Source organism: Notamacropus eugenii, chromosome 3 (assembly GCF_028372415.1).
Source record: "Notamacropus eugenii isolate mMacEug1 chromosome 3, mMacEug1.pri_v2, whole genome shotgun sequence".
Taxonomy (NCBI): domain Eukaryota; kingdom Metazoa; phylum Chordata; class Mammalia; order Diprotodontia; family Macropodidae; genus Notamacropus; species Notamacropus eugenii.
Genome location: NC_092874.1, coordinates 55,642,339 through 55,658,423, shown reverse-complemented (window position 1 = coordinate 55,658,423; position 16,085 = coordinate 55,642,339). Strand labels below are relative to the sequence as shown.

The 16,085-nt window shown below is 38.9% G+C and overlaps 1 protein-coding gene and 1 pseudogene across 1 annotated transcript in view; both read right to left on the bottom strand.

Moving 5' to 3' along the window:
• OLAH (oleoyl-ACP hydrolase) overlaps nucleotides 1-15,594 on the bottom strand; it is a 33,400-nt gene extending 17,806 nt beyond the window's left edge. Inside the window, exons 1-2 of the mRNA XM_072650520.1 lie at nucleotides 15,506-15,594; nucleotides 11,638-11,768 (exon numbers count right to left, since the gene is read on the bottom strand). Of these exons, the coding sequence (XP_072506621.1) occupies nucleotides 11,638-11,768; nucleotides 15,506-15,594 (220 nt within the window). The remainder of the gene's footprint in view (nucleotides 1-11,637; nucleotides 11,769-15,505) is intronic.
• On the bottom strand, nucleotides 10,155-11,497 carry LOC140531021 (tubulin beta chain-like; annotated as a pseudogene).
• Nucleotides 15,595-16,085: the final 491 nt, after the last annotated feature.

The window sequence follows — 16,085 nt, the reverse complement described above, 5'->3', positions numbered from 1 at the left end:
ACTACCTGTTATCAGTGCAAAATCATTGTTACAAAAGTTCTTTGGAAAACTAAGTTGTAAGTGATTTTAAGAGCAGCTTTGGGCTGTCACATTGGTGGCACCCTGAGTATAAAAATGTCTAATAGTCTCTAAGATGATAACACAGATTCTTGGTTGTAATAGGCATCATCTGGCATGAGAATTACACCTTCATAAAGTACTTTTACACGCATTATTTTATTTTATCATTCCAAAGAAGTCTGGAACTTTGAGGTTGAGCCACAGATTGCTAGTCACCTTTCACAAGTGGAGAAGTGTGGGTACAACCTATGAGGCTAAGTAACTTCAACAACCTCCCAGTTAGACAAAGTCAGGGCTGGAATGAGAACCTGGGTCTTCTGTCAGCTGGTCTTTGAATTCATCCTGCTAAAACTTGCTGGTATTAAACAATCTTTAGGCACCTGCATTTGTTCATGGCTGCCTATGTGTATCTTCATGTGGCAAAGGAAGATTTTGGGAGGTGAGCCACAGGAATTATTTTTCTATTCTATTTGCATCTCATCTTGGTTATAATTAGTCTCAGGATTCCAAATGCAAAAGGAATTTCAAGGAATTAGCTAGTCTAGACCTTTGCCCCCAGCCAAAAACCTCTCTATCACCTATGAATATTTTTAACCTAATCTGAAAGACTACCAAAGATTGGGCTAAAACAAATTTACTTTGGCAGTGTGTATAGATTCCAATCATTTTTATTGTCAAGATGTTATTTCTAATCTCTAACCAAAATCTCCCTTTATAAACTTACACAATGAATATACTCCTTGCTCATTAATAGTGTTTTGAACCTTATCACTTTTTTACCTACTAATTGGCTTTCCTGCCTCAAATGTTTCACTTCTTCCATCCTTTCTGTACATAGCTCTCAAAGTGATTTTCCTATATCAAAGAGAACAAGTCCCTCTGCTACTCAGTAAACTCCAGTGGCTCCCTATTTCATCTAGGATCAGTCATTTAGCCAAATACAAAATATTTCTTGGCATTTAAAGTCTTTCAGTACCTGACCCCAACCTACCTTTCCAGTCTCATTGCACAAGGTTCTCAACTGTGTATTCAATCAATCCACAATCCAGTTAAATTAGCCTCCTTGCCATTCCTCTCATGTGACAGACACTCTCCCAACTCAGTAACTTTGCTCATCCCTATTCTTTTACACCCAACCTGACTCTTGGAATCTCTCGTTTCCTTCAAAACCCAACTTATCCATCACTTCTTACATGAAGCCTTTCCTGACTCCCCTGAAGGGTAGGGCCTTCTCCTCCATCCTCCAGCCCCCACTCCCAATACTTTGCATTTTTTATTTTGCTCATTGGTCATACATATATACACAAATATACATATATATATATTCACCTATACATACATGAAGATGAATATAAACACACATTTCCTTTGTATGAGTGTAAGTATGTCATGGAAGACAGAGAGTTGTCACTGGCATTAGAAAGGTCTGGGTTCAATTTCTGCTTCTGGCATATATATTCTGGCAGTATGATTCCATCAAGATGCTTAACCTCTCAGCATCCTCAGAAACTCTTTAAAATTGTAATTTGTAAAAAAGGAGCCCATCTGTATTAGAAGCAGTCCCTCACCGGGAGGTCCCTACATGGATGAAATCATATAGCCAGTAAAAACACAAATGTGTGTGTGTGATACATTTATGGAACATAAGCTCCTTGAGGGCAAGGGTGGTTTCATTTTTGTCTTTGTATCCCTAGTACTTAGTCCAGTGTGTGTACATATGCATGTGTGTACTCAGGGAGGAACAGCACCTCTGGTATGAGGGCTTGCTAAGACCCTTTCAGGACTCTTCATCCACCTTTGGTATCTATCTATCACCCAACTTTCATCTGTGGCTCCAAGAAACTAAAGCATGCACAGTAGCCACACCCTGATAAATCATCTCAGCAGAAGTACTAAACCAGGTTGAGGGTAACTGATGGGTCTCAAACATGTCAGTGAGTTAGGGGGTGTCTACCCCAAGCATGTGAAGACTTTCCCTGGTGGAGGATGAGAACAATGTTCTAATGGCCATGAAGGTGGCTGAAGGAGGTCCTATGAAGCACTAGTTTGGTCAAGCACAGGAGATCCAATGTTATCCAATGCATCCTGGGCCATTGTCGGTGGTATTGACTTTTGACCTGCCATTGGACTTCAATGACTCAGGAAGACTGAGGCTCATGACTTTGCATAGCTCTGCTTCACTTAAATCCAATTTATTCTCAAGTCAAAACATTACCCATGAGGTCACTGGTCTTCTTCTATAACTAAGGGTGTGTATGTAGGCATATGCATACACACGCACATATATATATATAAATATGTATATTTTGTGCGTGATATACGTATATATGTTCTTATTAAGTGATTGAATACTTCTCATTGCTAACAAGCACAGAAAATAATGAAATACAATGGAAAGTGATGAGAGTCACAATCTTACCAAAAATTCATTTGTCTAATGTTTAAATAAGTAATTTCAATCATCTGTTCAATCACCTCACATTTGTTTTTTAGCATTCAGATGCAAGGACCTAATAAAGAAAGGAAGAAAGCTCAAGTTTTGTTTTTCTTTAAATCACCTAATTTTTTTTTTAGTTGTACCTTCCTTCAGGGAGGAAGAAAAGTTAAATAAAGAAAGTTTCACAACTGATTAGAAAATAACAAGATAGCTCTTCTTTTTTATGAAAAGAAAGCTCAATCGTCTGCCCTCCTTTTCTAGTGATCAGCAGTAACTTTTCTGGGAGAATTGCCGTTTAACTGAGGCCTATCCAGAAAAATGTTCATGACATCTTCATTCACTCAGGGGCATTTACTGTTTTGGGGCCTCTGAAGGGGTTTTATGTTTTCCCAGTGCTAATGACCTCCTTTCCTGCCAGTTGATTTGTTTTACTCTCTAAAACTTTTGGAAAGTACTGTAGTGCTACATGTCTCCTTTCAAAAGGGTTCCTTTGAATGCGAGACATTTTTCTGCTCTGACGTAATTTGATCACAAGAAGAACACCAAGTACTTCAATTAGTAACATTCCAGAAAATGAGTTTTAGAAAAAAACAACCCTTCCTAGGTATGTGTGTATATATGTATACGCATATGTGTATGTATGTGTATACGTACATATATGTTTATGTATGTGTGTGCATATATATGTATTTATATTTTAAATTGACCTACATCTTGGATTGTCTCTGTTGTCTTAAGTGAGTAAACCACAGAGAGGCTTTGGGTGGATGATGGGCCCTAGATATACAATCTCTGGAGAAGATTTCTATAAATGCTTCTGATTCATCCAATTCCCCTTTGAGCATTAGATGCCTGGGGAAAACAGGGGAAGTGAAGACAGGGATATTCACAGGGTGAAGAGGAGGAAAACATTGGGCAAGTGCTAAAGACAAATTTGCCTACTTCACAATTTTATACAAGGATCCCAGAGAAAATCTCTCTTTAGCTTCTCCTTCAAAGCAAGCAGATAGATGATTTTTAAAAAAATTAGCATTAGTAAAAACAATTTTCAACATTTATTATTAAAATTGAGTTCCTTGATAAACCCAAAGATCCCAGTTTCTGACACAAGAACTCACTACTTGACAAAAACTGTTGGGAAAACAATATGACAGGAACTGAGCCTAGACCAATATCTTATACTGTATATCAAAATAAAGTCAAAATGGGTACACGATTTAGATATAAAGACTGATACTATAAGCAAACTAGGAGAGCAAGGAATAGTTTACCTCTCAGATTTATGGAGAATGGAATTTTTGACCAAACAAGAGATAGAGAACATTGTGAAATGCAAAATGAATAGTTTTGATTACATTAAATTGAAAAGTTTTTGCACAAACAAAGCCCATGCCACCAAACTTGGGAGGGAAGCAGAAAATGGAATTTTTATAACCAGTGTCCCTGATAAAGGCCTCATTTCTAAAATATAGAGAACTGAGTCAAATTTATAAGAATACATGTCATTCCCCAATTGATAAATGATCAAAGCATATGAACAGGGAGTTTTCAGATGAAGAAATTAAAGCAATCTATAGTCACATGAAAAAATGCTGCAAATCACTATTGATTAGAGAAATGCAAATCAAAACAATTCTAAGGTACCACATTATACCTATCAGATTGGCTGACATGACAAAACAACAAAATAAATACTGGAGAAGATATGGGAAAATTGGAACACTAATGCATTGTTGATGGAATTGTGAACTGATCCAACCATTTTAGAGAGCAATTTGGAACTATGTTCAAAGGGCTATAAAAATGTGCATATCCTTTGGCCCAGCAATACCACTTCTAGGGTTGTATCCCAAAGAAATCATAAAAATGGGAAAAGGACTCACATGTACAGAAGTATTTATAGTAGCTTTTTTGTGGTGGCCAAGAATTGGAAATTGAAGGGATGTTCATTAATTGGGGAATGGCTAAACAAGTTGTAGTGTATGAATGTAATGTAATACTATTGTGCTATAAGAAATGATGATCAGGCAGACTTCAGATAAGCCTGGAAAGACTTACAGGAACTGATGCTGAGTGAGGTGAGGAGAACCAGGAGAACATTGTACACAGTTATAGCCACAATGTGTGATGATGAACTTTGATAAAGTTAGCTCCTCTCAGCAATGCCAGGTTCTAAGAAAAAACCAAAAGTCTCAAGATGGAAAATGCTATTCACATCCAGAGAAAGAGCTATTACAGAGTCAGAGTGCAGATCAAAAGTAGACTATTTACTTTCTCTCTCTCTCTCTCTCTCTCTCTCTCTCTCTGTCTCTCTCTCTCTCTCTCTCTCTCTCTCTCTCTGTCTCTCTCTCTGTCTCTCTCTCTGTCTCTCTGTCTCTCTCTCTCTCTCTGTTTTGTTTTGTTTCTTCTTTCTTGTGGCTCATCCCATTGGTTCTAGTTCTTTACAACATGACAAATATGAAAATATGTTTAATATGAACGTGTACATAGAGCCTATATCAGATTGCTTGCTATCTTGGTGAGGGGGCAGGGGAGGGATGTAGGGAAAATTTAAAACTCAAAAGCTTATGGAACTGAATGTTGAAAATTAAAAATTATTTAATTATTTTTAAATTGAGGTCCAATTCTCTCCCTCCCACCTTACCTCCCTCATTAAGAAGACAAGTGATTTGATATAGGTTATACATATGTAATCATGCAAAACATATTTCCATATTTGTCATGTGAAATAACACATAGACCAGAATAATCCAAGAAAAATAAAGTTAAAAAAGAATGCTTCTATGTGTATTCAGACTCCATGAGTTCTTTCTTTGGGGATGGACAACATTTTTCATCATAAGTCCTTCTGAGTTGTCTTGAATCACTGTATTGCTGAGAATAACTAAGTCATTCACAGTTGATCATCTTACAATATCGCTGTTTTTGTGTACAGTGTTCTCCTAGTGCTACTCATTTCGTTTTGCATATTTCCACATAAGTCTTTCTAGGTTTTTCTGAGAACATCTAGCTCATCATTTCTTTTATTATAATAGGATTCCACCACAATCATATACCACAGATTGTTCAGTCATTCCCCAATTGATGGACATCCTCTGAATTTCTAATTCTTTGCCACCAGAAAAGAGCTGCTATAAATATTCGGTCATAGTTCCAAATTGCTTTGCATAGTGGTTGAATTAGTCCACAACTCTACTAATAATGCATTAATGTCCCAATTTTCCCATATCCCCTCTAAGATTTCTCATTCTCCTTTTCTGTCCTATTAGCCAATCTAATAGGTATAAGGTAATACCTCAGTAGTGTTTTAATTTGCATTTCTCCAATCAGTGGTAATTTAGAGCATTTTTTTTATATAGCTATAGATAGCTTTGATTATTACTTCATCTGAAAACTGATCTTTTTTTGTCAATTGGGGAATGGCTTTTATTTTTAGGAATTTTACTTATTTCTCTATATATTTGAAAAATGATGCCTTTATCAGAGAAACTTGTTTCAAATTTTTTTTCACAGTTCAGATTGCTAACTGTATTTCCCTCCATCCTATTTCCCTCATTTACTCTATTCTCTCTCTCTTCTTTTACCCTAATCCTCCTCAAAAATGTTTTGCTTCTGATTACCACCTCCCCCAAACTACTCTCCCTTTTATGAGCACCCCCTCTTCTCTTATCCCCTTTCCCTCCTACTTTACTGTAGGGTAAGATAGATCTCTATATTCAACTGAGTATGTGTGGTTTTCCCTCTTTGAGCCAATTCCAAAGAAAGTAAGGTTCCATCATCCCTCATCACCTCCCCCAGTTTCCTTTCCACTGTAAAAGTTCTTTCTCATGTCTTTTATGTGAGATAATTTATCCCATTCCATCTTTCCCCTTCCCTTTCTCCCAGAGCATTCCTCTTTCTCACTCCTTAATTTTATTTTTTAAAAATACCATCCCATATATTTAACTCACAACTGTGTCCTCTGTCTATATATACTCCTTCTAATTGCCCTAATAATGAATAAGTTCTTGTGAGTTACAAGTACTATCTTCCCATGTAGGAATGTAAAGAGTTCAGTCTTATTAAATCCTTCATGATTTCCCTTTCCAGTTTACCTTTTATGCTCCTCTTAAGTCTTGTATTTGAAAGTCAAATTTTCTATTCAGCTCTGGTCTTTGCCTCAGGAATGCTCAAAAGTTCTCTATTACATTGAATATCCATTTTTTTTTCCCTGAAGGATTATACTCAGCTTTGCTGGGTAGGTGATTCTTGATTGTAATTCTAGCTCTTTTATCTTTTGTAATATCATATTCCAAGCCCTCCACTGCTTTAATATGGAAGCTACTAAATATTGTATTATCCTGACTGTGGCTGTACAATACTTGAATTGTTTCTTTCTGACCGCTTGCAATATTTTCTCCTTGACCTGGGAGATCCAGAATTTGACTATAATATTCCTGGGAGTTTTCATTTTGGGATCTCTTTTAGGAGGGGATTGGTAGATTCTTTCAATTTCTATTTTACCCTCTGGTTCTAGAATATCAGGGCAGTTTTCCTTGACAATTTCTTGAAAGACAACGTCTAAGCTCACTTCTTGATCATGGCTTTCAGGATTTCCAATAAGGTTAAAGTAATCTCTCCTGGACCTATTTTCCAGGTCAGTTGTTTATACCATGAGGTATTTCGTACTGTTTTCTATTTTTTCACTCTTTTGATTTTGTTCGTTTCTTGATATTTCATAGATTCATCAGTTTCTACGTGCTTAATTCTAATTTTTAAGGAATTATTTTCTTCAGTGAATTTTTGTGCCTCTTTTTTCATTTGGTCAATTCTTTTCAAGGTATTCTTTTCCTCATAAGATTTTTGTACCTCTTTTGCTATTTGGCCTACTCTGTTTTTAAGGTGTTATTTTCTACAGTACTTTTTGTGCCTCTTTTACCAAGCTGATGACTCTTTTTTCATAATTTTTCTTGCATCACTCTCGTTTCTCTTCCCAATTTTTCCTTTACCTCTCTTGCTTGAATTTTAAAATTCTTTTTCAACTCTTCCATGACCTGAGCCCAATTCATATTTTTCTTTGAGTCTTTGGATATAGGAGTTTTGACTTTGCTGTCTCATAAGTATGTTTTGATCTTTCTTGTCACCGTAGTAACTTTCTATAGTCAGAATTTTTTTCTCTTGTTTGCTTATTTTCCAGCCTATTTCCTGACTTTTCACTCTTTGCTAAAGTGAGGTTGTGCTTCTAGGTGGAGGGTACACTGTCCCAAGCAGGGATTTTGTGCAGCTGTTTTCAGAGATACAGGTTTTGGGAAAGGACAGGACAGGACAGGACAGGACCTACTGCACTCTGAAACTGGGACCCCAATGGGCTCCTGCCTAAGAGCTCCTCTGGACCCTCCCAGCTTTAGAGTGATTATCAATAGTAACTGTTGTTCTGGTTACTTCTTAAACAGGCCTGTTCAATGAAAGGGTGTTGTCTCACCCTAAGTGAGTAGTTGCAAAGACCTTGGCCTAAAGGGCCTAAGGTCTCCCAGTGCATCCTGGGTCATCTCCAGTCATCCTGAGGAATATGAGGTCACTGGATTCATATGGTTCTGGAGGAGAAGTGAGGCTGGTGACCTGCACAGCCCTCCCTCACTCAAAACAGTCAAGTGCAAGTCATGTCATCATTTCTCTGATGGCCTGGTCTTCTTTGGCGATGAAGGATGAACACAATTCAGAGATACATCTAGGGACCTGTAAATTGCCAGTTCTTTCAAGGTGGTATGATCTAAGAAGGAGAAACTTTAAAAAAATAAGTTTGTTACTCTCCTGGCCTGTGCTCTGAGTAACCACAAGCATTCTTTTCTGTGAACTGTGAGGAGGGATCCCCCTCTACTGTGGCTCTAAGTTCTGATATGCTAGTGCTCCCTTCACCCTGGGATGGCTACCTAGGCCTGGGACTTGGATCTGAGTACTGGCAAAGCAACAGAGTCCTATCCCCAGTGCCACCAATGAAACCCCTGTGATCTCCTTTTGACCAGTTGTTCCACCCTCGACCATCTGTGGGGTGAGAGCTCTGGAAGTGGCCGCTGCTGCTGTCACTGCTCATTCAGTCATTCCCAAGACCTACTCCTGGTTTGTTGGTGATGGGCTGTGGGGTCCCAGCCTTCTACTCTCACCCAGACCTTTTCTGCCTAACTTCTAAGTTGTCTTGGACTGGAAAATTGTTTCACCCCATCTTTTTGTGGGTTCTGTTGCTCCAGAATTTGTTTTAGTGCAGTATTTAAAGATCTTTGGAGGAGTTTGGGGGATAGCTCCGAAGAATCCCAGCCTTCTTTCAGCCATCTTAACTCCACCCCCAGATAGATGATTTTTAAAAAATGCTTTTGATCTCTGAAATAAACCTACTTGATCTTTATTCTACTTCTTTCTCTTGAGGGTCAGAGTTTCAAAATCACCTGATTTTTGACCTTTGAGTAAAAGAATTATTTTGATTAAATAAATAAATATTAAATGTACAGAGAAATGTTCCCTATGCTTCCTTCCCTTTTACTCTCCTGGACGTTTTTAAAAGTTTGGCTTCTATATCCACCACTTTGCTGAAAGGGTACTCCAAATATCTCTACTGATCTTCTTATTGCCAAATCCTATGACTTTTGATCAGGTCTCATATTCCATGACCTCTGTACAGCATTGGACTGAGTCACTCCCATATCTGTGCTGCAAATCCTGCTCTGCGCCCAGATCATTACTCCTATGAACTCAAGCCAATTTCCTTATCTGTTAAATAAAGCCCTCTAAGGCTGATTTAAGTTCTAAATAATTTCTGATTCTATGTTTCTAGAGGAAGATGTGGATTCAGACCCACATTTGATACAAATTGGCTGACCTTGACCCTCTTAGAACTTGAGGCAACTAAGACAGAAAAGAAGGTGTTTATTTGTACTGATAGAAGGAATTTCCCTAACCTAGTGTTCCCAGTATCAAAGAACTACAGCTCCAGTTCCTTTCTTGTTCCTATGATAAAACAACCGATCCTGCTCCCATTCTTCTGGCTAATCTCCTACTCTTCTGCTTCTTTTTTTTCTTGTTCCTCCCTCCTTTTTCCAACCCCCAAGATAACTATTTCCCAAGGTTTTTTCCCTATCTTCTCTCTATACACACACTTTCTCCCTTGACTATCTCATTCACCTTCCAGGCTTCCACAATTACCTCAGTTGAGCTCAATATCCACTTCTCTAACATCAGAACATTTTCACCTGAATGTCCTCCTGTCAAAACTCAAAATGTCTAACACTGAGCTTTGTTCTCCTCCCCTAGGCCTGCTCCTTCCTCTTTCGTTCAGACTCCCAAACCAAAACCTTAGGGTTATCCCCTCCTTTTCCCCCTCCCATGGCCCTCCTATTTGGTTACCAAACCCTCTCGGTTCTGTCTTCCCAAATCCTGCCTTTTACCTGCTGCAAATGCAACCTTGTCTCTGAAGTTTTCTTAAACTCTCACTTCCATCTTACCTTAGTAATGACCTTTTCCCTTTTGAACATCCATAAACCACTTTATTTTGCACTTCTCTAATATAGAACCAGAGTATTTCGAGCTAAAAGGGACCTTAGAGATAATCTAGTCCAACTTAATCCTTTTGCAGATATGGAATCTGGGGTTCAGAGGTGGGAAGGGACTTTTTTTTTTTTTTGCACTATGAGAAATGCTTTAATGGTGTTATCTGTACAGCATTTGTTGTCAAAGAACAGGAAAAGAGCAAGTGCAGAATGCAGCAAGACATGAACACCAGTAAAACAAATTTGTGAGTGAACAAAAAGAGTTCCTACAGCTTTCAACATAATTCACAGAGTAAGTGATGCCCAGCTTTACTCCCCCTCCCTTTCAGCTTCCTCCTCAAATTATCCCTCCTTCTCAGCTGTGTCATCCTGATCCTGTTCATACTCAGAAACCAAATCATTCGTATTGTTTTCTGCTTCAGGGAATTCCATTTCATCCATGTACTCTCCAGTAAACCAATGGAAGAAAGTCTTTCTGGGAAATGTGGCTGTACACTGCTCAGAAATGTGCTTCAAGAGCTCTTGGAAGGCTGTACTTTTACTAATGAAGGTGGCAGACATTCCCAGGCCCCAGGGTGGGATGCCCCAAACAGCCATTTTCAAATTGTTGGGAATCCACTCCATAAAGTCACTGTTGTTCTTATTTTGAACATTGAGCATTCGCTCAGCTCTATGGACATATAGCCTCTGAACATGGCTGCCACCATGGGTCACAAGCAGCCATCATGTTCTTTGCATCAAACATATCTGCCTGGTGAGCTCTGGCACAGTTAAAGCATGGTACTGCTGGCTGGCACAGCTAGTCAGTGGAACAAAGCCAGGCATAAAGAAGTGCAGTCAGGGTTGTTCACTGCCAGCTTATGCAAGTCAGCGATATGCTGCCCTAGGAAACATAAGCAGGTGGTGACTCCACGCACAGTTGCTGACACCAGGGGGTATGTGGGAGTGTTCAGTTTCAGGGTTCTGAAACACATATCATAGAGGGCTTCATTATCAATACAACAGGTTTCATCTGTGTTTTCTACAAACTACTTTCCTGAGAGGGGTTCATTGCAGGGCTCTACTACAGTGTATACTGTATATATACATATATATACACACGTGCACACACACGTGTGTATATGCACTACATATATGTATTTGTGAATATCTAGCTATCTATATTTATAGATATAGACAGATGTAGATTTAGTGATTTGAACTAAAAGTCACCTGATATAAACAGGAAACTTCATCACAAGGAACGAAAGAAGCCCTGTACTCTATGTCATCTTGTTAAAATGGGAACTTTACCATTTGACCTCCATATTGAGGAAGGGCTCAGGCCAGCCATTCTTCAGTCCTCTCCTGGCTCCACTGGCTGATTCTGCCAGTTGTCATGCCAGTGCCTCAGGTTCCTTCTCACCCTGGAAGCCTCCTGCTCCCGTTGGGCAGTTCTTCCTGGAAGAAGGTGCTTCCATTTTTGAGGTAGTAAGTTCACCATGAGCTGGGCACTGTGCTAAACACATGATAAATGCTTCTTGATGGAACAATTGATACACAGGATTTTCTTTTTTTACCACCTTTCACATTAGTATCCTGAAGTTATGTAAATCACAGATAATACGGTGATAGATCACTAACCTTCTATTGAATGATGAAAACTTCTACCCCAGTTTGCAAAACAGGCAGATCCACTTCCTGCCCATGGGAAGCAAATCAGCTTAAAAGCTGCTCCAGGATGTGGGTATAAGCAGTTCACAACTTTTTCTGTCCTGGGGAGATCGTGAAAATACATTAATTATCAAAGAAACCAAGATATTCAGTTGTTTATTGAACAAATCATCTCCTATTGATCTGATTTCCCAATAGAAGGGTTTATAAAGTACAAAGTATCCTCCTGCAAACTGACCCAGTTCAGCCCTATTTCCTGTTTTATGTTGGCTCTTGTCCCCAAATGCCTTCCCTTCGAAGCTTAGTGCAGAGGATACCTCTTATAAGAGGCGGTTTCTGATTCCCCCAGCAGCTAGGGCCTCCTTCCAAACGACTCCTCATTTATTCTGTATTTACTTATACTGCAAACTCTGAAAAGGATTAGCTCAGGTTCTGTTTTTGTATCTCCAGCAAGTAGCAGCTAGGAGGTGCCATAGAACTCAGCATGGTAGACCTGGAGTTGGGAAGACTGAGCTTAAATCAGGTCTCAGACACTTATTAGATGTGTGACCCTGGGCAAGTCATTTAACCTTTGTCTCCCTCAGTTTCCTCATCTGTAAAATGGAGGTATAACAACAATTGCCTCCCAGCATTATTGTAAGGCAAATGGGATATCTGTAAACTGCTCTGCATATATAGCGCACATAGGGAGCGCTATATAAATGACAGCTACTATCATTACGCTGTGGGTAATTACTAACTGTACGCTGCTTAGTGATTAATACCTAGTTAAAAACAGGAGCCATTATTACTATTTCAAACTTTCTGTTTTAAGCAGAGGGCATCCTTAGACATTTACCACCTCTCCCCTACCCCAAATTAATTTGAAAGCAATAAATGAATCAGAGCCTAGTTTACATGTTTGAGGCCGTCTTTTTTTAGCGAAATCATTGCTAGACTTCAGCTGGCTTATTTCCAAACTTAAAGGGCAGGGAAGTCAGAAGACAGTCGTGTTGACTCTTGCCTCAAACATAGACTAGTTAATTGTGTGATGTTGGCCACATCGCTTCGCCTCCGTGGTCCTCAGCTTCTGCATCTCTAACATGGGGATAGTACCCGAAGCCCCCGCCTCATGGTTATTGTAAGGCTAAAATGAGACATATAAATGTTAGCTTTCATTACTTATAGTAGTTACAGATATTGGTTATTTTCTTATTGTCTCTTAGTGCTGAATGAACTAAGATGGATTTTTGCCCATTTCCAATTGGATCTATGTCAAAGTTTAACACAAATTACTAAATTAAACATTTGAGTTTTCTGAATTGTGGCCTTAGACCATGAGATAATATTCCTAGGAAAGACAACATAGTGTTGCTTTCTTTAAACCAGGAAGTTCTGCTTTTATGTGTTAATGGCACTTTAGGTCTTCCACAAATGATTTAAAGAGAACCAGAGCTGTTGGTTCTTGGGACTCCTGGTGGCTCTTAACTACTGTTGCTGGTCCTTCATAGTAGAATTTACATTAGGACACATTGGGTATCAATGCAATTCAGTTCTGGAGAGATCACTTCATTCATCCCATTTGTATCCCTAGAGCCTAACACAATGTCTGGCACATAGAAAGCGCTTAACAAAAACTGGTAGACTGATTGATTGATTGATTGATTGACTCAATTCATTTCTGGGCAGCAAACATTTATTAAGTGCCTACTGTGTACCAGGTATTATGCTAGATTCTGGGCAAAGAAAGAAAAAACAAAGCAATCCCTGCCCTTACATTCTTACTTAATTCTATTAGAATAATATCAATTTATTCGATAAGCATTTTGGCCCCTAGCTAGGATGAAATATAAACTCATCTTCTTGGCATTTAAAGACCTTTACAACGTGGCCCCCACCTACCTTTCCAGGACTTCTATATGACTTCTCTTCACCTATCCTAAGGTATGTGTTACCTCACTGTTTCTCATTTCCCATCCCAGGGCATTTGCATTCTTAGACTGTACTCTCTCCTCACTTCTACCTCTTAGAATACTTAATTTCCTCCAGGGTTGGGCTCAAGCACTACCTTCTACATGGGGCTTTTTTTTTATTCCTGCAGTCATTAGTGCCTTTTCCTGAAAAATCAATGATTTTGGTAGGATCTGGAAAAAAAGGAAAATGAGGAACAGTGTGATCTCCTCTTTTCCCTACTGTCCGTCCCTCTATCCCCAACACACACACCAAATACTCTGTGATCCAAGGACAGAGACTTCTTTGCTGTACCTTGCACAATGGAACTCTGTCTCCTAACTCTGGGGATTTTCATTTGCTCTTCCCCAAGCCCTAGAAGGATCTCCTTTTTCATTTTGACTTTCCAACTTTCTTGGTTTCCATCAAGTCTATGATAAAATCCCATTTTCTGCAAGAAGGCTTTCCTGATTTTTCTTAATACTAATGCCTTCTTTCTGTTGCTAATTTCCAGTTTATCCAGCATATGTATAATCTGCATATATCTATATGTATCTTATTTGTACATATCTGTGTGTATCGTATTTGCTTACACGTTCACTCCCATTAGACTATAAGCTCCCTGAGAGCAGAGACTAACTTTTATTTTTATTTGTATCACCAGGGCTTAGCAAAGGCTCTAGTACATAGTAGGAGACTCATAAATGATTGTTGACTGACTGTCTCTGGACATACGTTTTCATCAGAAGAATGTAAATTCTTTTAGAGCAGACTCTGGTGTTTGTTTTGTCTTTGTATTCTCAGGGTCAATGTAGTATCTTACGCATTGTGGTTGAGTCATTTCAGTCATGTCTAATTCTTTGAGACCCCATTAGGGTTCTGTGTCTTTTTTTGGCAAGGATACCAAGTGATTTGCCATTTCCTTCTCCAGCGCATTTTACAGATGAGGAAGGTGAGGCAAACATGGTGAAGTGACTTGTTCAAGGTTACACAGCTAGTGTCTGAGCCCAGAATTGAACTCATAAGGATGGGTACTCTACCCACTGTACCACTTAGCTGCCCTACCTTACAGAGAGTAGAGGCTTAATGAATGCTTGTCAGACTCAAATATGTTGAGTCTTACCCTTACCCTGGTTTTTTTATTGAGCTCTTTCATCATCTTTGAACTTGTTTAACAATTTACTTTCAAAATCAATTCAAGTGATAACATTTCACATGAACGAACACATTTTAGTTCATCGGATAATACTCTGCATTGCTCAACCTGACTCCTGGGCACAGAATGCTAGACTGAGATCATTGAAATCTGTCATTGCTATCTAGAAGACACAGTACCCTGGAGTAACTGGGGTGCAAATGGTTTGTTACATCACAAGAAAAGAACAAGCAATAGTACTGAGTACAAGGAGATCTTCACTCGTAATGGCGACCTACCCCACTTCCTCAAATAATTTGTTGCTTGCCATGCTATGCAGAATTTGTGGTTGGGGCAATGGTACTACTTGGTACAGCAAATTACACTCTCTGTCTCTCTCACTTAATACCTCAAACACTATCAAACAGATGGAATGCTGTTCTGGATGCTCTTATTATGGCTTCAACACCTACAAAAATAAGAAATAGGTTAGAAATCACATTAGAAGTATTTTTTCATAGCTATCTTCTGTTTTGACATCACCTTCATTTCCAATTATATCCCTTTGCCCTCCCCCAGGGAGCTATGCCCTGTTTTGGGAGGGGGTGTGGCAATGGCATTTCAGCTAAACTAATGTAACCGACTATCATATCTAACAATATAATCCTCCACTTCTCTATTTCCTCCTTTCTTCTTCAGGGCCAAGCTGGAACATTATAATTATGCAACATTCAGTTTATTATGTCTGTTTGCTTTTGTTTTGTTTGCTCATACACATTCTTGGAGTCATTGTGTACATTGTTATCCCGGCTGTGCTTATCTTCAGTCTGTACCAGTTCATACAAGTCTTCTTCCCCTCCCATTCTTTTGTCTGCCGTCCCATGATATTGCTAATAAACATATATATCCCAAGGAAGTCAATCATGTAAATCATCCCATTCTGGAAGGTACATTTCTGACATAGCCCGTTGTATCTACTTGCTTTTAATAATAACAATAATAATATTAAATAATAATTCCATCAAAATCCAAATTTTTATTAAGGGGATTTGTTCCGTGAAGTTTGGATTCAGTCAAGGGGAGGACCTAGAGGGCCACAGGTGGCCTATAGGCCACAGATTCCCAGCCCTGATCTAGAACTGACTCAGTGATTCCTCCTGGCAAAACTCCTTATTCAGTTAAGAACACACAGAGACTGGTGAAGCTTCCAGGGTGCTGAGAGACTGACAGAGATGCTGTAGGTCCAGTCAAGGGTACATGTAATGATGCTGCTTTTTATATTTAGAAAGTCAGATTCTAAGTAAGATTAGGTTATCCCCTCCAGCCCTTCCTATTTATGTTATTCTTTTTTATT